General features: G+C 34.9%; 7 protein-coding genes across 9 annotated transcripts; 3 read left to right on the top strand and 4 right to left on the bottom strand.

Annotated features, from left to right (window-relative positions):
• The first annotated feature begins 7,797 nt into the window (after positions 1–7,797).
• On the top strand, positions 7,798–8,899 carry LOC107463556 (transcription factor MYB106). Its single transcript, XM_016082363.3, has one exon. It carries the CDS (start codon positions 7,911–7,913, stop codon positions 8,568–8,570), a length of 660 nt encoding a protein of 219 aa, XP_015937849.1. The 5' UTR covers positions 7,798–7,910; the 3' UTR covers positions 8,571–8,899.
• Positions 8,900–10,027: 1,128 nt separating this feature from the next.
• Positions 10,028–16,323, top strand: LOC107463463 (uncharacterized). Its single transcript, XM_052253452.1, has 19 exons — positions 10,028–10,201; positions 10,297–10,366; positions 10,460–10,502; positions 10,615–10,692; positions 10,787–10,874; positions 10,984–11,066; positions 11,514–11,571; positions 11,998–12,108; positions 12,194–12,251; positions 12,396–12,492; positions 12,962–12,997; positions 13,122–13,258; positions 13,439–13,509; positions 13,601–13,654; positions 14,053–14,195; positions 14,587–14,727; positions 14,853–15,137; positions 15,484–15,735; positions 15,884–16,323. The coding sequence occupies exons 1-19, from the start codon at positions 10,072–10,074 to the stop codon at positions 16,034–16,036; spliced, it is 2,088 nt and encodes a 695-aa protein (XP_052109412.1). The 5' UTR covers positions 10,028–10,071; the 3' UTR covers positions 16,037–16,323.
• A 584-nt stretch (positions 16,324–16,907) lies between these two features.
• LOC107463538 (uncharacterized) lies at positions 16,908–18,685 on the top strand. The gene is made up of 5 exons (XM_016082344.3): positions 16,908–17,065; positions 17,159–17,301; positions 17,382–17,491; positions 18,098–18,240; positions 18,369–18,685. Exons 2-5 carry the CDS (start codon positions 17,160–17,162, stop codon positions 18,409–18,411), a joined length of 438 nt encoding a protein of 145 aa, XP_015937830.1. The 5' UTR covers positions 16,908–17,065; position 17,159; the 3' UTR covers positions 18,412–18,685.
• A 406-nt stretch (positions 18,686–19,091) lies between these two features.
• LOC107463535 (galactoside 2-alpha-L-fucosyltransferase) lies at positions 19,092–21,220 on the bottom strand. Its single transcript, XM_016082342.3, has 2 exons — positions 20,918–21,220; positions 19,092–20,831 (listed from the first exon to the last, which is right to left on the bottom strand). The coding sequence occupies exons 1-2, from the start codon at positions 21,087–21,089 to the stop codon at positions 19,396–19,398; spliced, it is 1,608 nt and encodes a 535-aa protein (XP_015937828.1). The 5' UTR covers positions 21,090–21,220; the 3' UTR covers positions 19,092–19,395.
• A 203-nt stretch (positions 21,221–21,423) lies between these two features.
• Positions 21,424–22,995, bottom strand: LOC107463537 (putative pentatricopeptide repeat-containing protein At1g74400). Its single transcript, XM_052252652.1, has one exon. It carries the CDS (start codon positions 22,958–22,960, stop codon positions 21,656–21,658), a length of 1,305 nt encoding a protein of 434 aa, XP_052108612.1. The 5' UTR covers positions 22,961–22,995; the 3' UTR covers positions 21,424–21,655.
• Positions 22,996–23,404: 409 nt separating this feature from the next.
• Positions 23,405–25,274, bottom strand: LOC107463534 (pentatricopeptide repeat-containing protein At5g61400). The gene has a single exon (XM_016082341.3). It carries the CDS (start codon positions 25,263–25,265, stop codon positions 23,427–23,429), a length of 1,839 nt encoding a protein of 612 aa, XP_015937827.3. The 5' UTR covers positions 25,266–25,274; the 3' UTR covers positions 23,405–23,426.
• A 5-nt stretch (positions 25,275–25,279) lies between these two features.
• LOC107463485 (vesicle transport v-SNARE 11-like) lies at positions 25,280–26,316 on the bottom strand. Of its 3 annotated transcripts, none has more exons than XM_052252653.1 (5): positions 26,220–26,316; positions 26,102–26,160; positions 25,837–26,019; positions 25,597–25,770; positions 25,280–25,526 (listed from the first exon to the last, which is right to left on the bottom strand). In XM_052252653.1, exons 1-5 carry the CDS (start codon positions 26,314–26,316, stop codon positions 25,374–25,376), a joined length of 666 nt encoding a protein of 221 aa, XP_052108613.1. In that variant the 3' UTR covers positions 25,280–25,373. The 3 variants fall into 3 exon arrangements, with proteins under 3 accessions (XP_052108613.1, XP_052108614.1, XP_015937767.1); XM_052252654.1 differs by having other exon boundaries at positions 25,840–26,019; XM_016082281.3 differs by having other exon boundaries at positions 25,840–26,019; positions 26,223–26,316.
• Positions 26,317–26,720: the final 404 nt, after the last annotated feature.

The raw sequence follows: 26,720 nt of genomic DNA, 5'->3' as shown, positions 1-26,720 counted from the left end.
CAGAGATTCTCACAGAGGAGCACAGTCGATTATGGCGCGCATGTACTTACTTGATATACTTTGCCATCATTGAGTGGCATCGGGTAGATAGGGTGCTGCCACAGCTGGGTGGCATTCAGCACGAGCCTGAGCCGGCCTCGAATATAGAGCGGCTCTATGCCAAGGATGAGAGGGGTCGAGACAGATGGTTCCCGAGCTACTATCAGGTCCAACCTTAGTTGGCAAAACAGGGTTGATGCTGTTCTGAGTATTCCCGGGGTGCCTGATCTCAGGCCGTCCGTAGACTTTCTGCGATGGTGGTACAGAGTGACCCATAGGTTTCTGTCACCAGATTCCTTGATTGCTGATCCTAGGGCCGAGGAGATCAGTTAGGATGTTGTTCAGAGAGGATCCTCACAGGCGCCTTCTAGGGTTTCGATGCCGGGCGTGCCTGATAACAGGCACGTCAAGCGGCGACAACGCATTGGTACCCGGGCTATAGACCGGGAGTGACGATGGCTGGATGACATGATTCAGGATGACAGATCTGGTAACGACGGAGTCGGACATGCCGATCACCGTATTCGGCGTGGCCGTCCTCAGCGTCGGGGTGGTACATCAGGGGTCGCATCTGGTGGTCTTGGTGATAGACCCACTGAGCAGGCAGGGGCGGGGTCTCAGGAGGTTCCTCTTACACATGTTTCGAGCTTCCAAATATATCATGAGATCTATGGATAGATGTATGATAACCTGGTGGGCCCGACTTTCACGATGGATATGGACCACGAGATCGGTAGTTCACATTTCTATTCTGACTTTGCAGATCTCATTTGGGATAACGACCCTCCGCATTTTCAGCACCATACCCCACAGGATCAGGTGCCAGAGACCCAACCCCAGATGGACGTTGCATAGGGGTCGCCCAGATATGGAGGATAAGCAACGGTACCAGCCCCAGATGTCTGACCCTCAGAAGTACCAGCCTCAGTTTCATGTAGACCTGAATAAGCCTGCTAGCAGCCCGTATGACAGTTGGTTGGGCATGGGAGGGATGCCTTCATCTGCATATAGCGTGGGCATGCCCGTCGATCCTCCAGCACAGCAACGCCAAAGGCCAGCCAGAGTGAGACGGGCCGCTCGATGTGGTACAGTATCGCATCTCCTAGGCGCATTTAGACATGATTCTCACGAGGAGGATGAGGACGGGCAGGAGCCGTAGCTGTTTATTTCATGTTTTCATTGATGATACCTCTGTATGTTAGATTTGTCGTGTACTTTTGTATTATATAATGGTACTTAGTTTATTTCCATGAACTTATGTGCGTGTTATGTATGTTTTTGTTTACCATACACTTACTTTATTTTATGTTTATGCAAACTGCTCATTAACGCATAAATCGCAACATCTCTGTCGCGGATTATGCTTATTTTCCCTATAACGTAATCCGCAACACTTCTGTAGCGAAATAAGTGTATTGTATTCATAAACTGTAGAACTCCTGTCGCAATTTATATAGATTATAAAAAAAATGCATTTTGATATCATTTTACATTTTGTATAATCTGATAATATTAGATGGCAGTTTATTTATTTAGTAAATTGTTCTAATTTTAAATAAGATTTATGTCAATTAAAAATGAATTAAATAGTAGAGAGTAAATAATAATAAACTACTTGTCTAAAATTTTGGGCCACATGATAACCTCATTATTATGAATTTTTCGTTGAAAAATCATCATCAGTTTTCTAATTATACATAGGTATGTTTAAGAAAAGGAATTACTCTTCTTAACCAAACCTTTCATTTTTCTAATAATTATGTATATCACTATTTTGGAAGTCATATAATTGTATATTTTATATAACTAGTTATCAAAGTAAAATCTAGTTTGGTCAAAATTTATTTCAAAAACACTTTAACTAGAGGAAGCCCGATATTTGGTACATTAACCACCACCGTTTAATACATGTACCAACTATCAAGTTTCGTCAATGAATTATTCTCTGCTAATGGGCTGGGCCCATTAGAGATTATTATTTACTTAATGACCCAGAAAGCTTAGTTGTTTAACACAATTGCTTACTCATTTTTATTTTATAAACGAATGTATGCTATTTAGGTTTGATTTGGTAAAAAAATTTTAAAAAGATGTTTGTACTTTTTAAAAATTTAAATTTTTGATTTTATATTTGATATATCAATAAGATTATGTTTGTGCTTTTAAAAGGTCAAAGATTCCGAGTACTTTAAAAAATATATAAGATAGAGTTTTTTAAAATTGATTTATGCTTTTCAAAATTTAAAAGTCTAATATAATCTCATATATTAACTAATTTTTAAATTTAATACTTGCATTTATGTTTATTATAATATTTTTAAATTTTAAAAGCTATTTTACTAAACGTAATTATTATTGATTGTGTTTATTAAAAACAATTTTTTATTTTATTTACCAAACATAAATGTTATAACTTTTAAAAAATAAAAGTTTTACCAAACTAACTCTCAGCCTTAACCAATTTGTATAGCCCTTAGCCTGCCTATTCCATTACTATTGAACGCGACAGGGACACCACAACACTTTGGAGACTCACTGTCATATAGGGGTGGCAACGAGGTGGATAGGGGCGGGTTTTTGCTCTATTTGATCTCGTCCTATCCTACAAAAACCCGCATCGAACCCGTCCTGTCCTTATCCGCGGATTGTAATATGTTAAATCCTAACCCGCTCATGCGGGTACCGTCCCGCCCCTATAAATATTAAATCTAACAAATAAAATTAAATTTTAAAAATTATATAACTATTATTTACATACATAACATAAATTAAAATAAAAATTTAAATATGATATAATATTATTAATCATTTTACTAATTATTTTATATATATTACATATATTAATATTAAAAATATATATTATATACCGGGGTGAGTTTAACATCGTCACGGCCCGTCCCGTTAAAACTCGCCCCGGTGTGGGGCGAGTAATTACCCGATCCGAAACGGGTAGGAGCAGAGTGAGTACCACGGGTTCGGGTAGTGTTACGGCTCCTACCGTCATAAAATAAATTTAAAAGGAAAAGTATAGGATAGGAATACACTATTTGTCAATTTATTATCAACAATAATTAATATAAATGATATTTTTATTAAAAGACACATGTGTAAAGAGACATATATAAGAGAGATACATTTAAAAGATATTTTCATAAAACATTTCTATTAGATGTAATTATAAAAATAATATTTTTATTAAACGCATTTATAAAGACAATTTTATTAAATATAATTTTAAATAAGAGTTGGTAGAAGTTAATAGATTTTTTATTGGTTATGTAACGAAATTGATTTTAAAAATATCCATCAATACATAATAATCCTAAGGTAAAAGAATGAATTTATTATTTGCAAAGAAATGAAAGAATGGTTCCACGTTCCCCTAAGATAACCCTAAGATGCCTCAAATCATGGGGACAAACAATGGCTCATTGCCTCACTTTCATTCATTACCCACAACTACCACGGCCCGATCCCTTTCAGCCATATATTCTGTCTTACCCTTTCATTATTTTCTTTTTTCTCTATTAACAAAACACCATCTTATTCCATTCCAAACTCTATTTTAAGCTGCTCTTGCCTCTGCATAACACATCATATAACCATAATTAAAAATAGAAAAAATTTAGAGCCAGTATTTTTATTAAAATTTGATTAGTATTTAACCAATAAAAAAATTAAATAATTCTATACTATTAAATAAAATTTTACACAATTAAAAATATCAATAATAACTAATTAACGATTATAAATCACAAAATTTATTTATTGTAACATTTCTCTTAAAAATATTGTACGCAGTAACTTTTTATTGTATACTAAACTGAGTTAAAAAAAACGCTTCTTTATTTTTGATAAAAATTTAAAATCCAATTTTATGAGTTTCACATGTTATCCAATAATATATAAAATCATAGTTGTCAGACGCGTGTATTTGAGTACTACATTTGCTTATCCATTCCACTCCATGAATGTGATAAGGAGATTATCATCAACAGTGGGGACTGGGGAGACAATGATAAATCATAAATCATGGACACATTAATACATTATACATTATACATATACATGATAGATATTTTTTGTTCGAACATCATAGTTTTTAATCTTTTATAAAAAATTTATCATTAAAAACTAACAAATTTAGTTAAAAGAAAAAAAAAACGACGCATAAGTAGGAGCAATTCACTTGATTTTGAAGATAATCTAGTATTTTACCAAATAAAAAAAATAAATTTGGTATTTAATATTATTTTAATTTATTTTAGAAAATAGTGTTAAAAAAAGTTTCAGCGTCAGTATTTTTATTAAAGAGAAAGTTAGGGGTTAATAAATTTTGTAATTTTTAATTATTAATTAGTGTATGTTTCCGTACTTTGTACGAGATAATACATAAAATTATATTAAAAATTTTATTAAAAAATTAAAGAATATATATAATAATTATTATTATAAATATTTTATAAAATTATAATTAAAATTAAACTTTCAAAATTTTTAATATTAAAATGTTAAAATAATTAGTATTTGTCTTAATCAATTTGAGTTTGTTAAGTGATCATCTCACTCGTCCACTTAAATAACTATTAGGAGTTAGAATCTCGCCTTGTGTATATAGCAATCTATTGGCTAGCGATAAACCCTTAATAAAAGGAGTATCAATACGTGGTTAGACTTGGCAGGAGTTTTTGAATATGCAGGTACCCGACCCGTCCATACCCAGATGAAAAGGGTAATAACTTAACTCGAGTCGGGGCAGATTTTGCTCAAGACAGGGTTTGGTCGGATTTAGGGTATACCCACCCCGAATATATACATATAAACACTTTTTAGGAATTAAAATTTGCCTCACATCACACATGATTCATAACTTCAGTCTATACTTTATAGCCATGCAAGATAAACTCAATCATCATCACCTAAAATCTTCTTCTCGACTTCTTCACAAAAAAACCGCGTAGCTCCTGTCATGTTGTTGCTGAGGTCCATCGCTGCTTACCTATTTACAACTCTCATCTTCCTTCACAGCCAAAGACGGACCCACATTTAATATGCCCCCACAAATTTTTTTTAAAAAAAGTAATACTTATATACATATATACCACTTATTATATTATATTTGTCTCAAAATAAAATATAAATAGTTCTTTTGTATTTTATGTTAAAAAATATTTTGTTAAACTTAACACATAATAATAATTACATTGTTAAATTTGATTTAGTATGAAAAATAAATAAATACACTCAAAAATTAGTGATAATTAATTATATTATATTAGTTAATTAATTAATAATTAAATTAAAACTTAGTTTTCTAATTAAATACAACTTAAATTATTAGTGATTTTTTAAAAATTGTTTAAGATAAAAAAATATATTATCTATGTATTAATATACTGTAATTATTTTGGTTAAAAAATTATTTATACTATAAAAATTATAATAAGTAGATTTGACAATTAAGTACAATAATTATTTAAAAATATATATAAAAAATAATATTTAATCTTGTTAAAAATAAAAAAGGTCCTTATAAATATTTTTTTGTTATTTTAAATATTATATTATGCATATGAAATTATATTTTTATTATTTTTAAATATTATAATAATGATTGTGCGTATATTTATAGTTCTTATCAATATGTATTAGATAGTTCTAATTTTAAAATTTGAATATATCTAAACCAATTTAGATTGATCAAGTGATCGACTTAGTCGTCTGTTTAAATAAGTATTGAGGGTTCGAATTCTGTCTCGTATGTATAGCAACTCGTTGCCGGCCAATTATAGATTGTTAAATGGAATTCAAATTCATGACAAATTAGTCCTTAACTTGTTGAATATCGTGGGAAGCAAAAAAAATATCTATACCTAAATTTTATTATATTTTTGTTCCCATTACTAAATTTTTCTGGGTCCGTCATTGTTCACACAACTTATGTCATCATCGCTGCTCATTCCGTTACCGTCGTTGTTGAGCCCGTCGCCACCATTCTCAATTTGAGTTTCTTTTCTCTAGGTAAAATTCCCCCCTCTCTCTCAATGTGAGTCTGTTAAGTTCTTTTATTCAAACATTGATATTTAAATTATAAAAAAATTGATTTTCATATTTTATAAAATATCATACAGGCGGTAATTGTAAATATGACGCTACTTAAAATTAAATAAAGTAACATAGATAAAACAAATAAAAAATAAAAAATAACTTAATCTTGTATAAAATTTACCTATAAAATTCTGTACCAAAAAATGAATTTAATTTTAGTATATTAATAATATAAAATATTTTATATAATCATCCAATTCAATTAGATTTATCTATTTAGGTTATTATTGAAAATAAATTTAAGATACCAACATACAATTACTTTAAATTAAGCAACAATTATCAATACTATATAAGGGACACACTATTCCACTAAGAATGATTGCTATAAGGAATAATTTTCCAATTTTCTATACTAATATTAGAAAGTTTATATAATAATATATAATAATATTATCATGATCAATACTATATGATATCAAAACAAAAAAATATCGTGCTAATATAATATTATTAATATTATATAAATCATCTTTGTATTTATTTTTCTGTGCGTATATAATATTTAATTAACACATTAAGACATATATAATAATTTGTTAATACATATATAATATAAAGTGATTTACAAATTATTATTAATTCGTATATAATGTATAATTAAATTTAATGAATTCAATTAGAATAAACAATAAATTATTTATTTTATTTCAGACTTTATAAATGAATAAATTAATTAACTAATATAACAAATTACAATTAATATAATAAAATTAATTAAGTAATATATATTATAATAAATTATATTAATATTTAAATATCTAATCAAATCAATTAGCTGATATAATTAAGTCATGGTAATAAATTGTATTGAATGAGTTAAAATAATTAAATCGGGAAATACTCTCCAGAGCATGCCACGTCAGCTCCATCATTAAGTGCAGACATTCGATTTTTATATAATATAATAGATAATAGATAATAGATAATAGATTAGCTATCAATGATTTTTTAATGGTGTGAAATTATATCTAATAATCTAAAATCATTCAATTTTCTTTCAATGGTTAAGTGTTGGCCAGGATTTAACAAAAGTGCTAGCTTCCTAGCATTCCTCTTCATTAAAAGTGTAATACTATACTATTAAATAAAGACATTAAAAATGTCTTTTTTTTAGATGTTTACATTTGTCATATTATTATTAGACATTTTTATTAAATTGGTTAATAATTTATCTTTTAATAAATTAGAACAAAATCGGTTTATTATAGTAATAATAATAAACTCAATTGTTTGCATTATAATTATTAGATCCGATTTGATCCGATCGAAGTACACAATCTAAACCAAATATCTTTAAACTTTTTGATAAAAAGACAAATATATTCCTGATTTTTTGTTTTGTGAATATTTAAATCCCTAAAAATTTAAAAATACAATTAAATCTCTAAAAAAAATAAGTTTATCGTTGTTGTTATATAAAAAATCGGTTTTATTCGAAGTTGTTAAGAAATTTAAAAAAATCGATTTATTAATACGTCCAATGATAATGCAAGCGTTTTTACAAAAGACGTTTTAAGGGTCTTTATATGAGCATCTCCCTTAAATATAATTTTAGACTATTAAAAATATTAATAATAACTAATTAATCACTATAAATCATGAATGTGGTGGTCCATAGCATTACTGATAATGTTATATTGAATTTATTTAAGAAAAATTTGCAGAAGAAGGACCATGATTAGGTCCCGAGTCCTCCATTGATGGTTGTCAGGTTGTGAGTTAAAGGCATCTGTGTCTGAACGGGTGCTCCACAGCCACAAATGGGAAGGTCTCCTTGCTGCAGCCATGAGCATGTGAGGAAGGGTGCTTGGTCTCTTGAAGAAGATGAGAAGCTGAAAGCATACATTTACACTTATGGCCCTGGAAGCTGGCGCACCTTGCCCGACAAAGCTGGCCTTGAAAGATGTGGAAAGAGTTGCAGACTGAGGTGGTTTAACTACCTCAGACCTGGCATTAAGAGAGGCCGATTGAGCAGAGATGAGGAGCAGACCATCCTAAGACTCCATGCACTTCTTGGCAACAGGTGGTCCGCTATTGCCAAGCACTTGCCTAATCGAACTGACAACGAGATCAAGAACTACTGGAACTCTTCTCTCAACAAGAACAACCACTTATTACACACTCCTCCGCATCACCAGCAGCAGCAGCTTCATGTGCCATGCTTACTCAACAAAATGGCCAATTCCTTCTCTGGCAACCAAGCTGCAAAAGCACTCTTCTCCAAGCTAATGAATGGTGACGAAAAGGGTGAGGCTATTCAAGCCTCTTCTGTTCCAGCAGATCATCACAGTTGGCACTGCGCTGAGTCCTGTAATTCTACATTGAGCTTTCTAGATGACACCATTGCAGAAGCTCCTGAATTTATTCAAATGTTAAGGTATGAGGATGAGAGAATAAGCCTGTACATGCAGGATTTGTAAGGACACTTATCAATGAAAATTAAAATAAAGTTACAATATGTAAAATGTGTGATTGATTGGTGAATGTTGGGATTCTATAGTCCCACAGAAATGCGAGAGTAAGATACATATTTTGAGTACTGAAAAGGATTAGGAAGGGAGGAAATAATATAACAAGACTGAAAAGCTTGTTTCAAACGCATGTTTATAGAAGCTGATTCTGTTGCTTATATCATCACTTCATCTCCCTCTGCCTCTTGCTACTTGGGTCTTCACAAATTCATTCTTAGATGCTATTATGTGCTACTTATTGCTATTTGGTTTTCAATACTTTCTTTGCTAATCATGTTTCAAACCACCACTTCTATTTGCATCCACTTACTTCTTCTCCTTCATCACCTTCTCTAAGTATTTTATTTATGCTAAATTTGGACCTAGAGTTTTTCCTAAAATCACTTATTCGGGTAAACAACTCAATAACAATACAACATATCCTCATATGATTTATTGATTTTCACTCAACAATAATATAATAATATACTAAAAAAGCAAAAAACATTACAATGATAATACATATTTCTATTATGTATTATAATTTTATGATAAAAAAGAATAAGTGAAAATACATTCCATCTCTTTTATAAACATGGCTTCTAATGACTATATATTTTAATATATAGCTAAGAGATTAACATTGAAAAAGAAGAAGAAGATGGAGATAGGCTCGTAAAAGTAAAACTTGCTTATAATTAAGTATGTCTTGACCATTAATTTTAAGTATAGATAAATAATTCTTAACCAGTCAATTTTAAATAACTGTAATTATTAATTATTAATTTTAGTTTAAATAATTATTAATTAATGATAATTAATTAATATGAAGTACAATTAAAAAATATTTGTTGATTTGTTATTGACTAGACAATGAAATTATTTTCATCAACGTTGATTTAATCACCAATATTTTAAATGTTTAATTTTATGAAATTTTGGATGTTTTATAAGACTTTTGTCAATTTGAATTTATAATTTTGAATGTTTGAATATATATGAATTTTCAAATGTTTTAAAATTTGACTGGTGGTTGGAATAACCTATACTATTGTTGTTTTTTTTTTTTCAAAAAGTACAATTTATTTTATTTTTCAATTTTTCTCATATTTTTTAATTTGTATGTTGGTGAATCAAATTTTTAGTTTTGGATTTATTTTTGGATATTCTTTTAAGTAGCTTTTTGAATGTTTTTTTGCTATTATGATTGGATTTTGGACTATTATAACTATTTATTTCAATAAATATAATTTTTAGGGTTAAATTTTAAATATTTATTTAGATAGTTTGAAATTTTTAAAATCTATCTTAATAATTTTTATAAGATAGTTTAAGATTAATTAATTTTAAAATTAAAATTTAAGATAATTTTTTATCTTTTTTTTTTCTTCCTGTTAAAAAGACGAAAGTGAAGACTTGAGGTAGAAACTAGACTTGTGGTAGCGGCAAACCTCAAAGTATCCGAAGTGTGATGCCTCCTTCTTCGCCATCAATGGCTTCCACTCTCAGAGCCTACGCCCTCCCTCTCATTCTCTTCGCCTTCGCCATGCTCTACCAGCTTCTCCTCATTCCCAATTATTTCCCCCCTTCCCACTACGACGGTGCTACTCTCTACTCAATCCCCTCCTCCTTCTTCTTCCTTCTTATTATTATTCTTCAAAAACATAAACTTTTTTTTGTGATTTGCTGATCATAGTGCTCAAAATCGACACCTATAGTCCGGTGGACAAAGTCAGAGACTCTTACCACACTCTTCAATCCAACTGGTATTTTTCCATCTCCTCACTCTCCTGTTTTCTGAAATTATTAGCTCTCAAAGTAATTGGTAACCTTGTCACCTGCATTCTCTGCACTCTCAGGAATTCGAGTCCCCAAGTTCCTGATACTTGTCAGTTCTTAAAGGTTCGTTTTTTGCAACTTATTTGTGTGCTTTTATGGTTTCGTTCCGAGTAATGCATATGGTTTACAATGGTTTTGTTTCTGTAATTCGTTTTAATCGTAGCATGATTTACAGATTCAATATGCTTATGAGTTGCTGACAAATCCCTCGTGGAAAAGAGATTATGACCTATTTGGGATTGATGATCAACTTGTAAGTATTTCTTTCTCATTCTTTGAAGACATGTGCATGTTTTCTACAATTGTTCCCTGCTTGTTTCTCTTATAATGTGGTCTATTGGTGGTAGCATATTCTTGAGAATGCCAGCAAGAATTGTGCTGGAAAACGCATTTCGGAATTGGATCTCCCTCTACTAGATGTCCCTCCTCCTTCTGGTTAGTTAACACTCCAACGTGATTGATGAGAATTTATATAGATCCTTTTAGTAGGATATAAGACAGGCAAAATATTTTAATTTTGATTTACATTGTTTTAACCTCTCAGGGCCTATTGATCATTCTCATAAAGTCATTACCGCACTAGACTTCCAGTCTATATTTCCAGTTACAAAGCCATGGCTAATTCAGGTATATTCAGCATAGAATATACTGATATATTTTAATTTCCTATCGTTACGATTATTGCATTTCACTGTTAGAATTCCTTTCAGTTGAATTTTATTAATGAGCATTCGAGTTTGTGAATGTTCAGTTTTGTATTTTTCAAATATCTCAAGCATCATGTATTGGTTTCTTCCTGTGACAATATGCTGGCAAATGAGTTGTTTTGTCATTACTTTATCTCTAAGATTTGGAAACTAAGAACTCTATTGGTTCACATTTGTAACTTTGAATGCTTAATTAATTTATAGCAAGTTTACTTTTGGGTTTGTAGCTGTCTCTCAAAAGATAGGTTTGATTGATCTTGCCTTTTCAAACTCTGTATCACTCTCTTGCCTGATTCCACAATTTTTAATTTCTTTATTGTTTCATTGATGCCTGACTTGATATCCATGCTAAATGCATTTGAATCAGTTATATTCATCGGGGAGCAAACGCTGTGCTCAATTTTCAGAATCCTGGAATAAAATTGGTATGTTTATTGATGATGAACTCCTGTTTGTTTGTTATTATTATTATTATTATTATTATTATTATTATTATTATTATTATTAGAAACTACATGTTTGTTTCATAATGAAAGGATATTTTTGTATTGAGTGATTGTGCCTTTTCCGTTTCTCCCTTTTTGTGGAGGGCTTCTTCATCCAAAATGATGGCAGGGTACCAATCTATTTTTCTTCCGTTTTTCTTGGGAAGAAGATTTTCCTTTCTTAAAGAGATATGCAAACATTAACTCAATTAATTGAGCTTAACTCAATCTCAAAAGCTTGCTGCATGTAGAGGGTTGTCCAAATACTTATAAATGCTATCATCTTTAAGTGATTTAGGACTCTTACCATTATATCGCTCACTACTATATGGATGAGATGATTCTGACTAATTCCTTTGCATTTAGCTTCTCTATTGCATCCGTTTGCAAATACTGGTATGGTGGAACTTGGTGAGGTGCAATTAGCCGTCTACCTAGCTGATAAAAGATCAACAGGAAAACCTTACTTCAGAAATGGTATGTGCTGAATACAGTCAAAGTTCTAGTTTTGAATTGAGAGAAGGATCATGTCTGGCTTATCTTGACATACTGAACTATTCAGGAATTCCATATCTTCTTGCTATTCCTCCCGGATGCCGTGATGTAAAATGTTTTAGTAGGTGAGTTTTACTTTAAGACCTGGATTTGACAATAGTGGCAACTGCAATTTTATAAATCCTTTAACACTCAATTGTCAGCAGATATATTTAACATCGATGGTTACACATTATTACATACATGTTACATGATTTCTTCCCACATAGGTTTGATGGAGAGCTTACTGTGGACAAGGTTACAAATTGGTTTGCAACAACTGTACTGGCTTTACCTCAAATTAACTACTACTCGAAGGAGTCACTGGTAATTTTTCTGAACTCTAAAGATATAATACTGCTCGTTTGTGTCAATGTGCAAAGCAGAGTTCTCTATCTCTCAAAATAAAAATGTCTGTGGTAGTGATACAATCCTTTAAACACTGGTGATTTTGGCGGCAAACCACAGTGGTTGTTGGAGAATTAAGTTGCTAAAGAAAAATATCACGGCGGAGCAAGGTGACTAACAAAAGAGAGGATGTGATTGGTTACAATAAAATAATTAAAAAAGCATTACATCAGCCTTTAGTTATCGTATTGGCAATGAAGAAAGGAGAAGCATAGTTCATGGTACTGGTCTGTTAAACACAACTGAAACCTAAATAGGGTTCATATAGTAAATATGAAGATTAATTCACCCTTGCACTTGATTTCCTTTTGGCATTATAATTCGTCTTTGCTTAGAGTTCTATGGTTACTGAGTGGAAGTTTATTTTAAAACTTTCAAAATATTTCAGGTGCCAAAACTTTTTGGAAAGAGTAGTCATCATAAGGTACAATTCCCTTTCTTATTGCCACATGCTGATTTCAAAATGTTTGATTCGTTGGTTTTCTAACGCAAATATTGTTTTATAAAGGACATTAATGGTTTAGTTTCTGCGGACCCTTGGTTTATAGGTAAAAGTAATATTTTTCACAAAATCTGGGGAACGTGCTGCTCCATTTATTCGACAAGCAGCAAAAGACTATTGGGATTATGCTTCATTCGCATTCATTCTTTGGCGGGAAGAGGAGTCTTCCTATTGGATGGGAGCGTAAGTGATGATTTTTACAAAAATTAATCTTGTCAACAGATTATTCTATGTACTACTTTTCCATGTAGATGGTGATACACAGTTTTGAATATTTATGTTCACTAGCTTATTGATTCATTGCATGACCTTGTATGATGTATTTAATTGTTTGTTCATTCTTTAAAAAAAAAAAAATTTCAGATTTGGCGTAGAATCTGCACCTGCTGTCGTATTTCTTAAAGACCCAGGTGTCAAACCTGTTGTGCACCATGGTCTGTTTTTTCCTTCTCATACTACCCAAGAACCATTTGATCTAACCTCTCCTTTTAATTTGACTGACTATCTGTGCATTCTATGCTACAGGTTCAGTAGACAATTCATTTTTCTTGAAGATGATGGAAAATAATAAACAGCAAGGTAGAAATAGATTTATAGTTTGGCACATACATAATCTTAAACTGGATTGGTTTGACGTAAGATATTTTTGGAATAAGCCAAGTATGGTTTGATTCTTGTACAATAAGTACACTGTAGAACTTTCGGTTGCTGGAAATGTTGGTATCTTATTCATCGGAAAAAAAGGAAAAAAGCAAAAAATAAAAAATAAAAAATAAAAAATCTGAGCGAACCTTGTTTATAGAAAATGACTTCATAAGGTTTGACTAATTTTTGGATTTAATGAATAATCTGGGTTGTACTATTACTCTTAAGACTTTCAATCTTCATTTTTTTTTTTATTTGTAAATTAGGTTCTTATTGAATAAGCCCTAATCTAGCTAGTGTGTTGCATTTTTCCCTCTTCTTTCTTCTTTCAGAGCTTCCTCAATTAAGAAGTGTGACATCAATGGAGCTTGGTTGTGATCCCCATGGCTATTCTCGTGCTGGATATGATACAATTATTTGGTATTGCGCTATTGCAGTAGGAAGGCCAGGTCTTGCGCTGAACAAAATGCGTGAAGTATGTACTTTTGTCTTTGATGCAGTCACAAAGTCAATTTTTTCATTATGTACACTAAGAATTATGCTTATTTGGGTTCCATAAAACAGGCCTCTCCCTGTTGCCTTTGTTAAGATATCTCGGATCTGACAAGGCAATCTATATGACTATGCCACTAGATTCATACTTTTCTTTGTTTGAGATGTACAAAGAACATAGCAAAATTTGTGTATTTTGCACATTCTTTTGTAATCAGGGATTAGTTTTCTAGGGTATGTGCGTTATGTATTGGTTATAGTTACACATTTTATCATTATTTTTTTCATGATGTTTGCTTTGTAGAACTAGATTTTTGTCTTTTAAAGAAGCATTTGTTATCATGCTTGGAAGAGGTTGTAATTCAGATCCACAGACTATGTGCAGGGTCAAAGAAACATTGTCTAAGCCTAATGAGGCAGATGCATCATCTGACAATCAAACCTTAGCTCCAGCTGTGGAGGTAATTAAAAGAAAGCGGTTGACGTTTGCTTGGCTTGATGGTGAAAAGCAAAAGGTAATCCTTTTGTTTTACGTTTGATTTTTTACTTCCTTTTGTAGCTTGTTTGAATGCAGTGCACTTTCTTCCTCGTCTTTGCAACTATTTCTAGCCTGAGCTATTAACGAAATATATTTCCATAGGATTTTTGTCGATTTTACCTTGGTCCGGCTAGCGAGCAGACTTGTGGACAACACACGGGCGTTGATGATATTCCTCAGTTATTTATTATTCGTTACCTGAGGAATAGCAGTGCTATGGATACCAAGACACAGGAAAAACCGACATGGAAATCTCTGCTGATGAAAGATCTAGAGGGTGAACATGATCAAGCAGGCCAGTTTGTAGCTAGATATAAGGGTGCAAGTGATATCTCAGAGGTTTGTTCTTCTACACTGAAATTTCCACATCGCAAATGGTGCTTTGTATGATGTTTGTCTGCCATTAGTTTGGCATTTCTTTTATAACTTATCTAAAATTATGATGTTAAATCCAGACCATTCTTTGTAAGTCTTTTTTATGTTTTAACTTACAACTTTTGCTTGTTTAGCACCATATAACATAGGGACATAACTTGGGATGCTTCCTCTGCCTCCTTAAATCAATTATTTGTTTTTGAATTCTGGTCAATTGCTGTATTCAAAGACTTCATCTGCTTATGTGATTATAGTTTCATGAATGTCATTCATTTTGATGCATTTAAATGAGAGATAGGTATTGATGGGGTCAAATTCTTTATCGTTTTCTTATTTCATTTCCGTGGCATCTTCACAGACACTACGAACTCCAGCTCTTGTTCCAGATGACAAAGATCCTGGTTGGTCCAGAACTGCGCAAAAGGTTCCTTTGGAAAATCTCAAGCAGAGGATTCAGGGTGTTGTTAGAGGACTTTTGGTTTACCAAGAGGATCCAAGAATTGGTCCTTTCTTGCTTCTGGGAGCATTAATTTCTATGGGTTCCATCTGGTTCCGAAGGAACCAAGCTCAGACATCTGAATCAAATCCACAAAGTCAACCAAGTTCTGAGGTAATTTTTTTGGCTAAATCTTGCATAGCAGAACATGTATCACATTCTGGTATTTTTTCACATCTTTGGTTTTGGAAAATAATTCAACATTTTATAAGGAGAAAAAGTAATACAGGGAATGTACTATCTCTGCCTTTCATTATGACAGGAACCTTCCCAGGATGAAAGAAATCAGAGACCAAGAGATGGTCTCCGAAGGCGGCAAACTAAAGATTCGACTAAAAATCAGCATCCTTCTATGACGGATTCGGAACCAAAGGGTGCTTATCAAATACCACTTTCAGATTCTGAATCTGAGTAGTTTCAACATGGTTTCTCCTTGAAGGAAAGTAGCTTTTCAAGACACAGTGCTATATGGTCTGAACTCTAATTAGGCTCCTAGTTGAAGCCTTTAGAACATGATACTAGGCTGTCAGCATGTCAACTCGAGATTAGGGCATATACTACTGATGTCACGCTGATTAGAAGCTAACTTGATTTTCTTTGTACATAGATGTTATTAAACTTTCCTGCTCCGATCATAGAAATTTATTTGAATTTGCTGTTTCGATTAAAACATTTACTCACTCAAATGGTTTAGTTCTTTAAGCTTGGTGCCTACAAAATTGAGAGCTCTATGGAGTGAGCGTATATGACGTGTGCAAAAGGCTTTAATAATAGTTGATAGAAGTAACTCAAAAGATGAAAAATAGTAAATGACACTGTGGAGTGGAGTCTTTTAGATTCCAATTAATCTTATTACAGTTAAAGACAAATTTCATTCACTCAATTTTATTTTATTTTTTTTAGAACAAATATGGGACTATTTAAAATGACAGAGTGATAGCATTAATACCCTATGTAGTAAGTTAAGACCTGACACTATAAAATTTTGATAACATATGAACATGAAATTAAAAAAAAAAGGATAAAATAAAGTTGAGTTTCAACATTGTGCATAGAAAAACGAAAATGACAAATATTATGGGGAAAAGATAAAATAAGAAACAAGAAAGATGGACATGACAAATCCTGTAAAATTTACACATAATAAAATATAATCCATTAGACCATTATCTTTCATCTTTCTTCGTTTAGTTTTTGATGGGTGAATAGACAATAACGGGCCGATCAATAGAGTAGCCCAATGAGGCTCATGGAAGGATAGTATCGTAATACCCAAGTTCTAAAACACATGAAAATAGTGAAAAAAAAAAATGGGAATGCGATTCTCCACTGCCACTGGAGTAAGACTAAAAACTCATCGCTCTTGTTCCCATCACGCAAAAATCAAATAGCAATCTTCTTGTTTTAGCTTCTAGTTTCGCATCGTGTAGATTACTGCTTTCAGGTGATTTTTTATTTTCCAGCTGATTTGTCCCATTTGTTACTCTGTTTTACGATGCGTTTTTTCATTTGTCCCCTTTCTGTTTTGCTCGAGAAGAATGGGAAAAGACTCAAAGCCAAAGGAGTCTGGAAAGGGAAAGGGGAAACAAGCAGCAAGTGGAAGTGATGAGAATGCTTCTAAGGGCAAAGGAAAAGGTGCCAAAAGTGCAGATGGGCTTGGTACCTGCACCTATGTCAAAGGTAGCATATGATTTGCCACTTTATTGGATTTTTCTATCGCTGCTGGTGTATTCATATTAAATGCTTTTTATTTGGTGCAGCAAGGCACATCCTGTGTGAGAAGCAAGGTAAGATTAATGAGGCATACAAGAAGCTGCAGGATGGTTGGCTTGAAAATGGAGATAAGGTCCCACCAGCAGAGTTTGCAAAGGTAATTTTCTTTGAGTTTAATTGCATTTGGTAGGGTTCTTAAGTTAGTGGGTGGTCTGTTCAAACATCATTTGCTAATGTAGCATTAGCAATATATGATTCCATATATCTGCATCATTTGTTCATATTTCTTTTTAAGTTGTTATTGAGTTTTCAGTTCATTGTGGGACTAAGAATCTTATTTTGGCTTGAGTATCATAAGCATGAATATTTTCCTTCAAAATTGCTCCAGGGATTGGTGCAGAATTCTTGGAAAGAAGAAATAGGAATCTATTCATTTAGAATAAACTACCCCATTGCTGACCACGAAAGATTTAAATACCCACCATTCTAACCATGAAATATGTAAACTAGCTTGACACCTACAAGAGATTGGATTATTTTGACAAAACTACCCAAAATGAGTAGTTTAAGGGTAGTTTTGCAAAACCAATCCAATCTCGTATGGATATCGAGTTTGTTATATCTTTCATGGTTAGACTTGCGAGTGCTTGAGTCTTTCATAGTTGGAAATAGTAGTTTATTCGTTCATTAAAATTTCTCTACACGTATAAATGTTTTTCCGTTTCAATTGTTTTACATCTAGAATATTTCACTCTGCAAACAGGTAGCCCAGGAATATTCTGAATGTCCATCAGGAAAGAAGGGTGGAGACCTTGGATGGTTTCCACGAGGAAAGATGGCTGGACCGTTTCAGGATGTAGCATTTGCCACGCCTATTGGAGTCACCAGTGCTCCATTCAAGTCAACGTATATCCCTTTAACTCATTGTTATTCCCTTGATTTCCACTCCTCACACAAGCACCTAGCTCCTTCTCTTCCTCTATTTAGGCAGATATGTTAATGATTGTTTTGATAATGATGTATTGATGTTGCAGGCATGGGTACCATATTATATTATGTGAAGGAAGGAAGAACTGATCACTGAATAAGAACAAAGCTGAATTTCCATGGCTTTGAAACCCTAAACTGTTGTATGATTGGGTGTTGGTTCCTTTTCTTTTTGTGAATGTGGTTTGATAAGTTAAACCAACAGATTTGCCGTATGCACAATGATCTTGCTTTCGACTACCTGGATAATTGACAGCATCTATGTCACTCTGGATGGTTTTTCACTTTTGCTTCCCAAGCTTGGATGTTGATACATGATAGATTTTGCAACTATCTTAATTAGAATTTCCTTCTGCCCCTTTCATATTTCTCCTCTATTTTTCGTGTCTGCTTTTGCTATAATTTAAAAAGGAAGAAATGTAGTAAGCAACTTTGCTTAGAAGAAACATGTTGTTCCTCGAGTGATCCACCATGTGTTAAACACGACGAAGAAAAAATGAATGAAATTTAAAAAATTTACCATCCTGAAGCACACCCCAAACAGAGTGACAGAGGTTATGTCCAGTGATAAAAAGTCATCTTGATCCTATTTTATGGAACGAACCTGGATCCTATGTTATGTTTAGTCAGTGCAAGTCATCATTCATCGACTTCACTTTGAGGTTTCGAAATGATCCAACTGGCAACATCATTTTACCTCGATTATAATCTGATATGAAACGCATACAACTGCCTAAACTTGCTAATATTCAAAGAAGGAACGACTGAACTAAAACAACTAAAGGATGGTTTATCACATTCAAATCACCATAACCGTTTCAAGAGAAGCTCAGCTGTGTTGTACTATTGTTTGCCTCAGAGAACTAACGATGTGCCAGTATTTGTCAAGAGAGCATAACTTCATGCAATTTAGTTTATCGTCCTAAAATAGTAATGGCACACATATTTATATTATATAGTTTGCGCATATAACAATATAAAGATTAAAAAGAATAACTAATTCTATTGTACAACAAAATTTGCAAAACTTTCAGCTGAGTTGACAGGCACAAAAGCATGCACAAGCATAGCTTGCTACGCATAGTTATGTACAAGCTTAAGACCCCAGCTCATATCCTCACAGTGCCTAACATGTGGAACAAGTTTACCGGTGTCAATTCCTTTCTTAGCCTTGCAGTCATAAAAGGGAGGAGCATGGAAACATGGCTCCATCGACATAGCACGTTGACAAGGAGGATCCGGAGCTGTTTTATTCTCAGGCTTGTATAGTATCCATGGTTTTAAACCTCCCAGTCCCTGTGCCACATAGCCAAAAGTAGACCATGAGCTAGTAACCAACACATCGGTTAAGCTTAAGAGGTACATTTCTGCCCAAGCTTTTTGGTTGTGCATCTGATTCTCAGTTTGTTGATATCCTTCATGGCTTGGCTGGAAAACGCCAACTGCTTCTCCCGTCGTGGTGGGAAATTCCCAGTACATATCTCTGACCTTTTCGGAATAACCAGAGCTTAAGGATGTCATGAGTACTGCTTTCGACTTCGGCTTTCCTGATGAACTAATACTAGCCTGCTTCCTGTTAACATCGGGTAATAGATTCTCCTTGAAAACACAAGCTAAGATCTGATCCAATACATGTTGAAATGGACCTGTTCCGGTGTCAAACACTCTAATCTGTATGCCTACTCTCTCATCCACATTAGCTAAATAAGCTTCATAGTATCTAATGACTAGTCCCCATACTCTATTTGTGGGGTGGAACAGATACCTAGCTAAGAAATGGAAAACTGTTTCCCTATTTGGAAACAGCTGATTCAGTTCCTGCTCAAAAGACGGCATCAAGAATAGCGACGGAACGAAGTAATTATCTGTTCTGACTAATAACCAAGGTACCTGATCAAGAAAACGTTGGTCTTCATCGCAGAAGAATAGCTTGTCTTGATCGTCATAGTCATGCGCTAGATGAAGGTACACAAAAGAAGGGACTGCAGATGCTGTAACTGATTTATCCTTGATCATTTTCCCATAGCAGTGAGCAGATTTCTGATTGAGATCATGGAATTGAGCACGAAGAGGGAAATCGGGAGGAAGGAACCAGGAAGCGTCTGGGAAGGGCTCGCAAAAGAGATCAGTCATGTCAAGTCCCGGATCAATCAAGAGAACACGGTTGGTGAGGAGAGCATAAAGGAATGCAGAAGCAATGGTCAATATCCTATTCCCTAAACCGCTGTATGAAATCCACACTACATATTTACAAGCAGCCGAAGATGACTGGCTTGGGACGCCGGACCTCAGATCTTTCACTGTTTTATTGTAGGATTGAGTATAAGGTCCACATTCTCTGTGGAGCGCTTCATATTTTCTTAATCTAGAAATGAGGTATGAAGAAGGTTTTGCTGATAATCCTTTGCGGTTAATGAGCGAATCATATCTGCTTAGACAAGAGGTTTCATCGAATCCAGCAGGTAGAAGACCAGCAAGCAGCTTATCTGTTTGAGCATCGTCACTCCAACCTAGCAGCAATCAGAAAACAGGAAATGAGTTGTAAAGTGTAAACCCTACCTAGATCACAAGGGAAAAGCAAGAAGAAGAAGCGTACGGGGCACAGATATGGGGACGGCGTCGGAGGGAGGATCTCGAAGGACGAGGGAGAGGGAGAAGACAACGGAGAGGATGATTGTGGAGAAGACGCACAAACCGGCGAGGCGCATCATTATCCTGGAAGGGCATTTCTTCTGCTCCTGATGATTCCTGTGTTGAACCCTCTTCATCAACAACCACTGCTGCACTCGCCACTTTCCTTCTCTTCTTCGATCTCAATCACACACAACTTGCACTCGTCACCACGCTATTTTCGGGATTCCTTCCTTCTATACAACTAACTCACTCTTGCTATATATTTTCCAACAATTTTAATTCGATTAAATAAATAAAATTACCACTAGCACTATGTTAATATGTTCTCCTGGAAAGAAGGGGAAAAAAGAAAGAGAGGATCAAAGAAGCTTAATGTATTTTACTTTTACCTTATTTAAAAACTCACAAGCTACTATTGTGTCATTAATCTTGGAGGTTAATTTTGACGTATTATTAGTTTATTATGCCATAACCATACCTTTCAATTTTGATAAACTAAGCTGGCAGAAAATTCACCTCGAGCCTTTGACAAAGAGCTTGTTACCTTAATTGAAAGGTGTCATTTGATGATAAATATTATCATTTTTCTTTTCATGGTTACAAAGTTTGTTTACAACTTAACAGCTTTGCTGAATTTGCTTCTATATCTAAACGACCCTTTCATAGGTATTCTGATTAGCAAGGTATATCTTTCCCTCTTCTAAGGATTATTGACAATTACAAATTCACCAACTCCACTTGTCACCTCAATGGAACTGCAACCAGGAGCTCTTGATTGTTTGATCTGATTCCTAGCAATCATCTTGTTATTCCACATCCTTTTATCTGCATAAATATTGGACAAAGCAACACTATCACCCACATAGTCAGGGTCCAACTTGAGCAGTTTCTCCCGAGCTTCTGCAGCTAGCTCCAGTTCACCATGGAGGCTGCAAGCCCCCAGCAAGGTTCGCCAAATGACTGCATTAGACTGCACCGGCATCTCCATAATAAAGTAATATGCGTCTTTTAGACAACCACCTCTACATAAAAGATCCACCATGCAGCCAAAGTGGGCCTCTCTAGGCCGAATGCCGTAATCCTCGGTCATACTTCTGAAATGTTGCTTCCCTTCCTCAACCAATCCTGCATGGCTGCAAGCCATTAAAACTCCTATGAAGGTTACATCGTTTGGGACTATGTTGAAGCCCGTGTTCATTTCTGAGAAAAGCTCAAGAGCTTCATATGCTTGACCATGCAGCGCATGCCCCACAATCATGGACGTCCAAGTTGTGACATCTTTGATCTTTGTGCTGTCAAACAATCTCCTTGCTGTAGTGATATCCCCACATTTAGCATACATGTTAATGAGAGCATTATTCAAGCACAAATCTATTTTCAGTCCTCCATTGCGCCGGATGAAATTATGAATCGAATTACCCAGTTCCAGTGCCCCAGTATCAGCACATGCGGAGAGAGCAACTGTTACTGTGACTTGATCAGGTTCGACATTGTCCATCTGCATCATCCTGAACGTCTCTAAGGCTTTGTTGGGTTTATGATTGTCAACATATGCAGAAATCAAAGAGGTCCAACATATAATGTTCTTAGTGGGCATTTCATCAAATACTTGGTGGGCACTGCACAGGTTTCCCCCTTCAGCATACACTTTCAGAAGTGATGTCTGGAGTTGGACTATGTCTTTGTATCCAAATTTTGTGATGAGACCATGCAATTGTTTTCCATGGATTGAGGAATGTTTCTTGTTGCAGGCTTTGAGGGCAAACAGGAAAGTGAAGCTGTCTATTGAGTTGAAAGTGGTTCTTTCTCTCATCAAATATCTGAAGTGTAGCAGCACTTTGGTGGGGTTGTTGCCATCAAGGTACTTCTTAAGGGTCTGGTTTGGCTTTGGTGGCTTGAGAATATTGTGGAACTGGGCTTTGCAATTCGACGTAGACATGGGTACATAAACCAACTTGTTCACACTCCTTTGAACCAAAGGGGTGAACCATTTCGAGGGTGTCATGAATGAACCGTGTAAGTGACTCACAAATACGAAACAACAATGCTAAGTGGTTAGGTTAATGTACTGCTTCAACTTGCCAAGCAATCTTATTCTGACGTCCTTTTATTTTTGCAATTCTTTGTACATGGAAAATCTGATATCATGCACTGATGAATATACTTTCGTTGACACTTTTGGCCAGTATTCATAGCAGAAATGTTCTATTTTTTCATTTTTATTTTTATTTTATTGTTTGTCGAAACCACAGATATCCTCCTACTGGGCAATCATTCTAGAGTGCAATACAACTCTTTGGGTAGCAAAACTTTTCCTTTTGAGTTTTGACACATCTGCATACTGGGGCTTGAATTATGAAATCTCTGATTCAACTAGCACTACCTCCTAATTCAGCTGTGCTTATTGGTCTAATCTATTTAGAGCTGTCGAATTTTTTTTCTTTTTTCTAGAGAAACAAAAAAGGAGCTGATTAAGAATGCTGAATACCATCTTCTTCCATTAAATACTCAGAACACAAATGAGCTGATCTCAAATATCCATTCTCTTGATAGCCCCTAGACAATACACGATGTACCGACGCATTTTGCACAACCCCCGTCTTCACCATGTCTGCATGCAGCATCATTACATCAAGCATGTGCTTGTATCGGAAATGTGCTTGCAACATTATAACATAAACTAGCATGTCTGGTTGGAAACCATTATGTCTCATATCCGCAAAAAACTTAGTTGCCTTAAAAATTTGTCCATCTTTGCACAAACCTTGAACTAAAATCGCATACGTCACATTGTTTGGAGAATACAGGCTGCTATGCATTTTAACTCCAGCAAAACCAGCTCCGGTTTTCTCCAAGAACAGTTTGATTGCATCAGATGTTCTTCCTTCTTTCAGAAGGCCATCAATTAAACAACTAAATGTGATCGCATTTGGTGTTAACCCTGCATCAAGCATCTCCTTGAGCAGCCTGAAAGCCTCTTTCATGTTCCCGTGCTTGCAATGCCCATCAATCAGAGCTGTGTAAGTCACCACATCCGGCACAAGACCTTTGATTACCATTTCTGTGTACATGCCCATTGCAGCATTTACACTCCTGTTCTTGCAAAACCCATCAATCAACGTAGAATACGTTATGACATTGGGTTCAATTTTCCTTTCAACCATTTCAGAGCACACCTCAATGGCCTTCTCCATATTGCCTTTCTTGCAGTACCCATCAATCATCACATTATATGTCACAGAGTTCGCAAGAACTCCTGCAGCCTTCATCTTCTGCATCAAACCCTCAGCTTCTTCCAATCTCCCCAAGTCGCACAGACCCTTAATGAGTATATTGTAAGTGAAAACATCCGGAGAGATTTTAGACCTTTCCATTTCTAGCTTCCAACGCATTGCTTCTGACAAGTTCCCAGCCTTACAGTATCCGTCAATCAAAGAATTATAAGCATACGCATTAGGGACAACCCCGAATTTTGCCATATACACAAAGCAATTCCTTGCCGTTTTCAGATCCCCCACCACCTTGCACAGAATATCTATCATGGTAGTAAATGTGACAACATTAGGGTGCAATCCATGCCAGAGCATTTCAGCATACAACTCGAAAACCCGGATCACATTAGCTACCTTGCCATAACCATGCATGAGAGTCTTATAAGTGTACAAATTAGGAGCCACTCCAGATTCCCTCATCAAACGGAAGACGCCCTCGGCATCTCCCATTCGACTCTCATTGCAAAGAACACGGATCATAATAGTGTAAACCACAACGGTTGGTTCAATTTTGCGGTGGAGCATTTCATCAAATAGCTTGCGTGCACCAACAGAATCAGCTTGGCTGCAGCAGCACTGCATCAAAATGCCGTAGCTCACAACGGTAGGGGAGAATCCACGCGACACCATGTCCCCATAGACCTCCCACAGTGAATCAAATCTGTGGGTGTTGACGAGGGCGTGAAGAAGCGCGTTGCAAGCCTTCAAGAGAGGCAAAGAAGAGACGTTTCTATACACCGAAAGAGCTTCTTGGACATGACCCAATTCGCAGAAGGCGACTATGAGGACGGAAACGAAGTTGGGGGCTTGGGAGTGGGTGAGCGCGTGGAAGAGGGAGGAGCAGGCGGTGTGGGAATTGGAGAGGATGAGTTGTTTGGTGAGTGAGATGGCTCTGGAGAAGTTGGTTTGAGAGATGACGGTTGAGGAAGGTTGAGGAGGGTGGCGTTGTTGGGTGGAAGCGTGGTTGAAGAGGCGTAGGGAAGTCGGGAATGTGCGATTGGGACTGAGACGACCAACGACGTACTTCAACTTCCACATTGGATGGATTCATGACCTCTTAGCATTTTAGTTACTTTATGGAGCTGCCGCTAATTTCTTTTATTTTTATTTTAAATATAAAAATGAGTATTGTTACATGAAAGGGGGCTAACGAGAGACTTTAATGGTTAAGATAACTATAATTGCAAGGACTATGGCCGCCATGAAGGAGCCAAGAATCCATTTATTCCTACTCATCCTTCTTGAGATAGCTGTCAAAATCTTCTTGCTTTTGTCGATGTTATCATCCACTCCATGAAGCTGCATTGCATTGCGTATATGGTTAGTTAGTTAGTAAGGTGAGTGGTACTAAATCTTGAGATGAAGTTACCGTGTTGTGGGCATGAAGTAGTGACTGGCGTTGTTGATGCAAATCTTGGAGGATGGCGGCGCCAAGCTCCTCTGTTTCCAGCATGCTTCTCCTGCTCTCCTTTATTCTTTCAGACGACTGATTCAATCTCTCTGTAGACATCACCAGTCTTCCTCTGTGATCGTTTGATGACACCTGCATGATATCATCATTACATCAACTAATTAACTGCCAAAACAGAGCAAGAAAAATGATACCAACCGCCAATGTATCAGCCTGTCCCAATTCCAACAACTCATCTTTATTATTATTAGCAGCCGATGTGATTCTTTTAAGCTCACTTTTCAAGTTGTTCAAATCGGTTTTGTATTCCTTTAACTTGACAAGAAGAGATGCCTTCATGCTTGCTTGCAAACTCCTAGCTTCAAGCTCCATTTTTCGAATCTAGATATATATAACAAATATCAATCATCAGACATTTCAAAATATTAACTAAAAAAGACGACATGCACAAGTCTTGTTGTACCAATGTATCACCATCATCCATTCCAGCTTTTATTTCAGAAATTTTCTGCTTCTTCTGCTCTGCACCACAAAACTAATTAATTATTTTCCAAAAAGCAAATCAAAGAAAGAACTATTACTACCTCCATCAAGAGAAGAGGCTGCACTGCATTGTCTTGACAGATTTGAAGACAGCTCACAGTATTGACGCTCGTAACCTTCAAACACCGCACTCATTTTTCCTAATTTCCACCACCAAATGTACTTCACATTTCAATTCTATTCAAATAAACTTGATCTAAAATGAAACAATAACAATTGCATGCCTTGAAATAGTGTTTAAAAGATTGATCTGAAATGAAATGGTTTCCATCTGTGATCGTCATTATTTTCTAATTATTCATGTTAATTTTGTTTTCTCAAAGAAATTGAATCTCGAAAAGTTGTGGCTTTTATAATACCGTAGCTGAGATTGGCGGGAGCCTTGGCCTTAGATTGATCGGAGGAGAGGCTACGTTGCCTGTGAAATCGAAGAATCGAAGAAGAATAACAATGAAACTTGCTTAATTGCTTAAGCTTAATGCGCTTGAATTTTAATTATATTAACCTCTCTTTATATTACTTTGTTATTCCCTTGATTA

This window comes from Arachis duranensis, chromosome 8 (genome assembly GCF_000817695.3).
Source record: "Arachis duranensis cultivar V14167 chromosome 8, aradu.V14167.gnm2.J7QH, whole genome shotgun sequence".
NCBI classification, from domain to species: domain Eukaryota; kingdom Viridiplantae; phylum Streptophyta; class Magnoliopsida; order Fabales; family Fabaceae; genus Arachis; species Arachis duranensis.
Note: the sequence above shows the minus strand (reverse complement) of the source record. Positions and strands in the feature narration are given on the sequence as shown.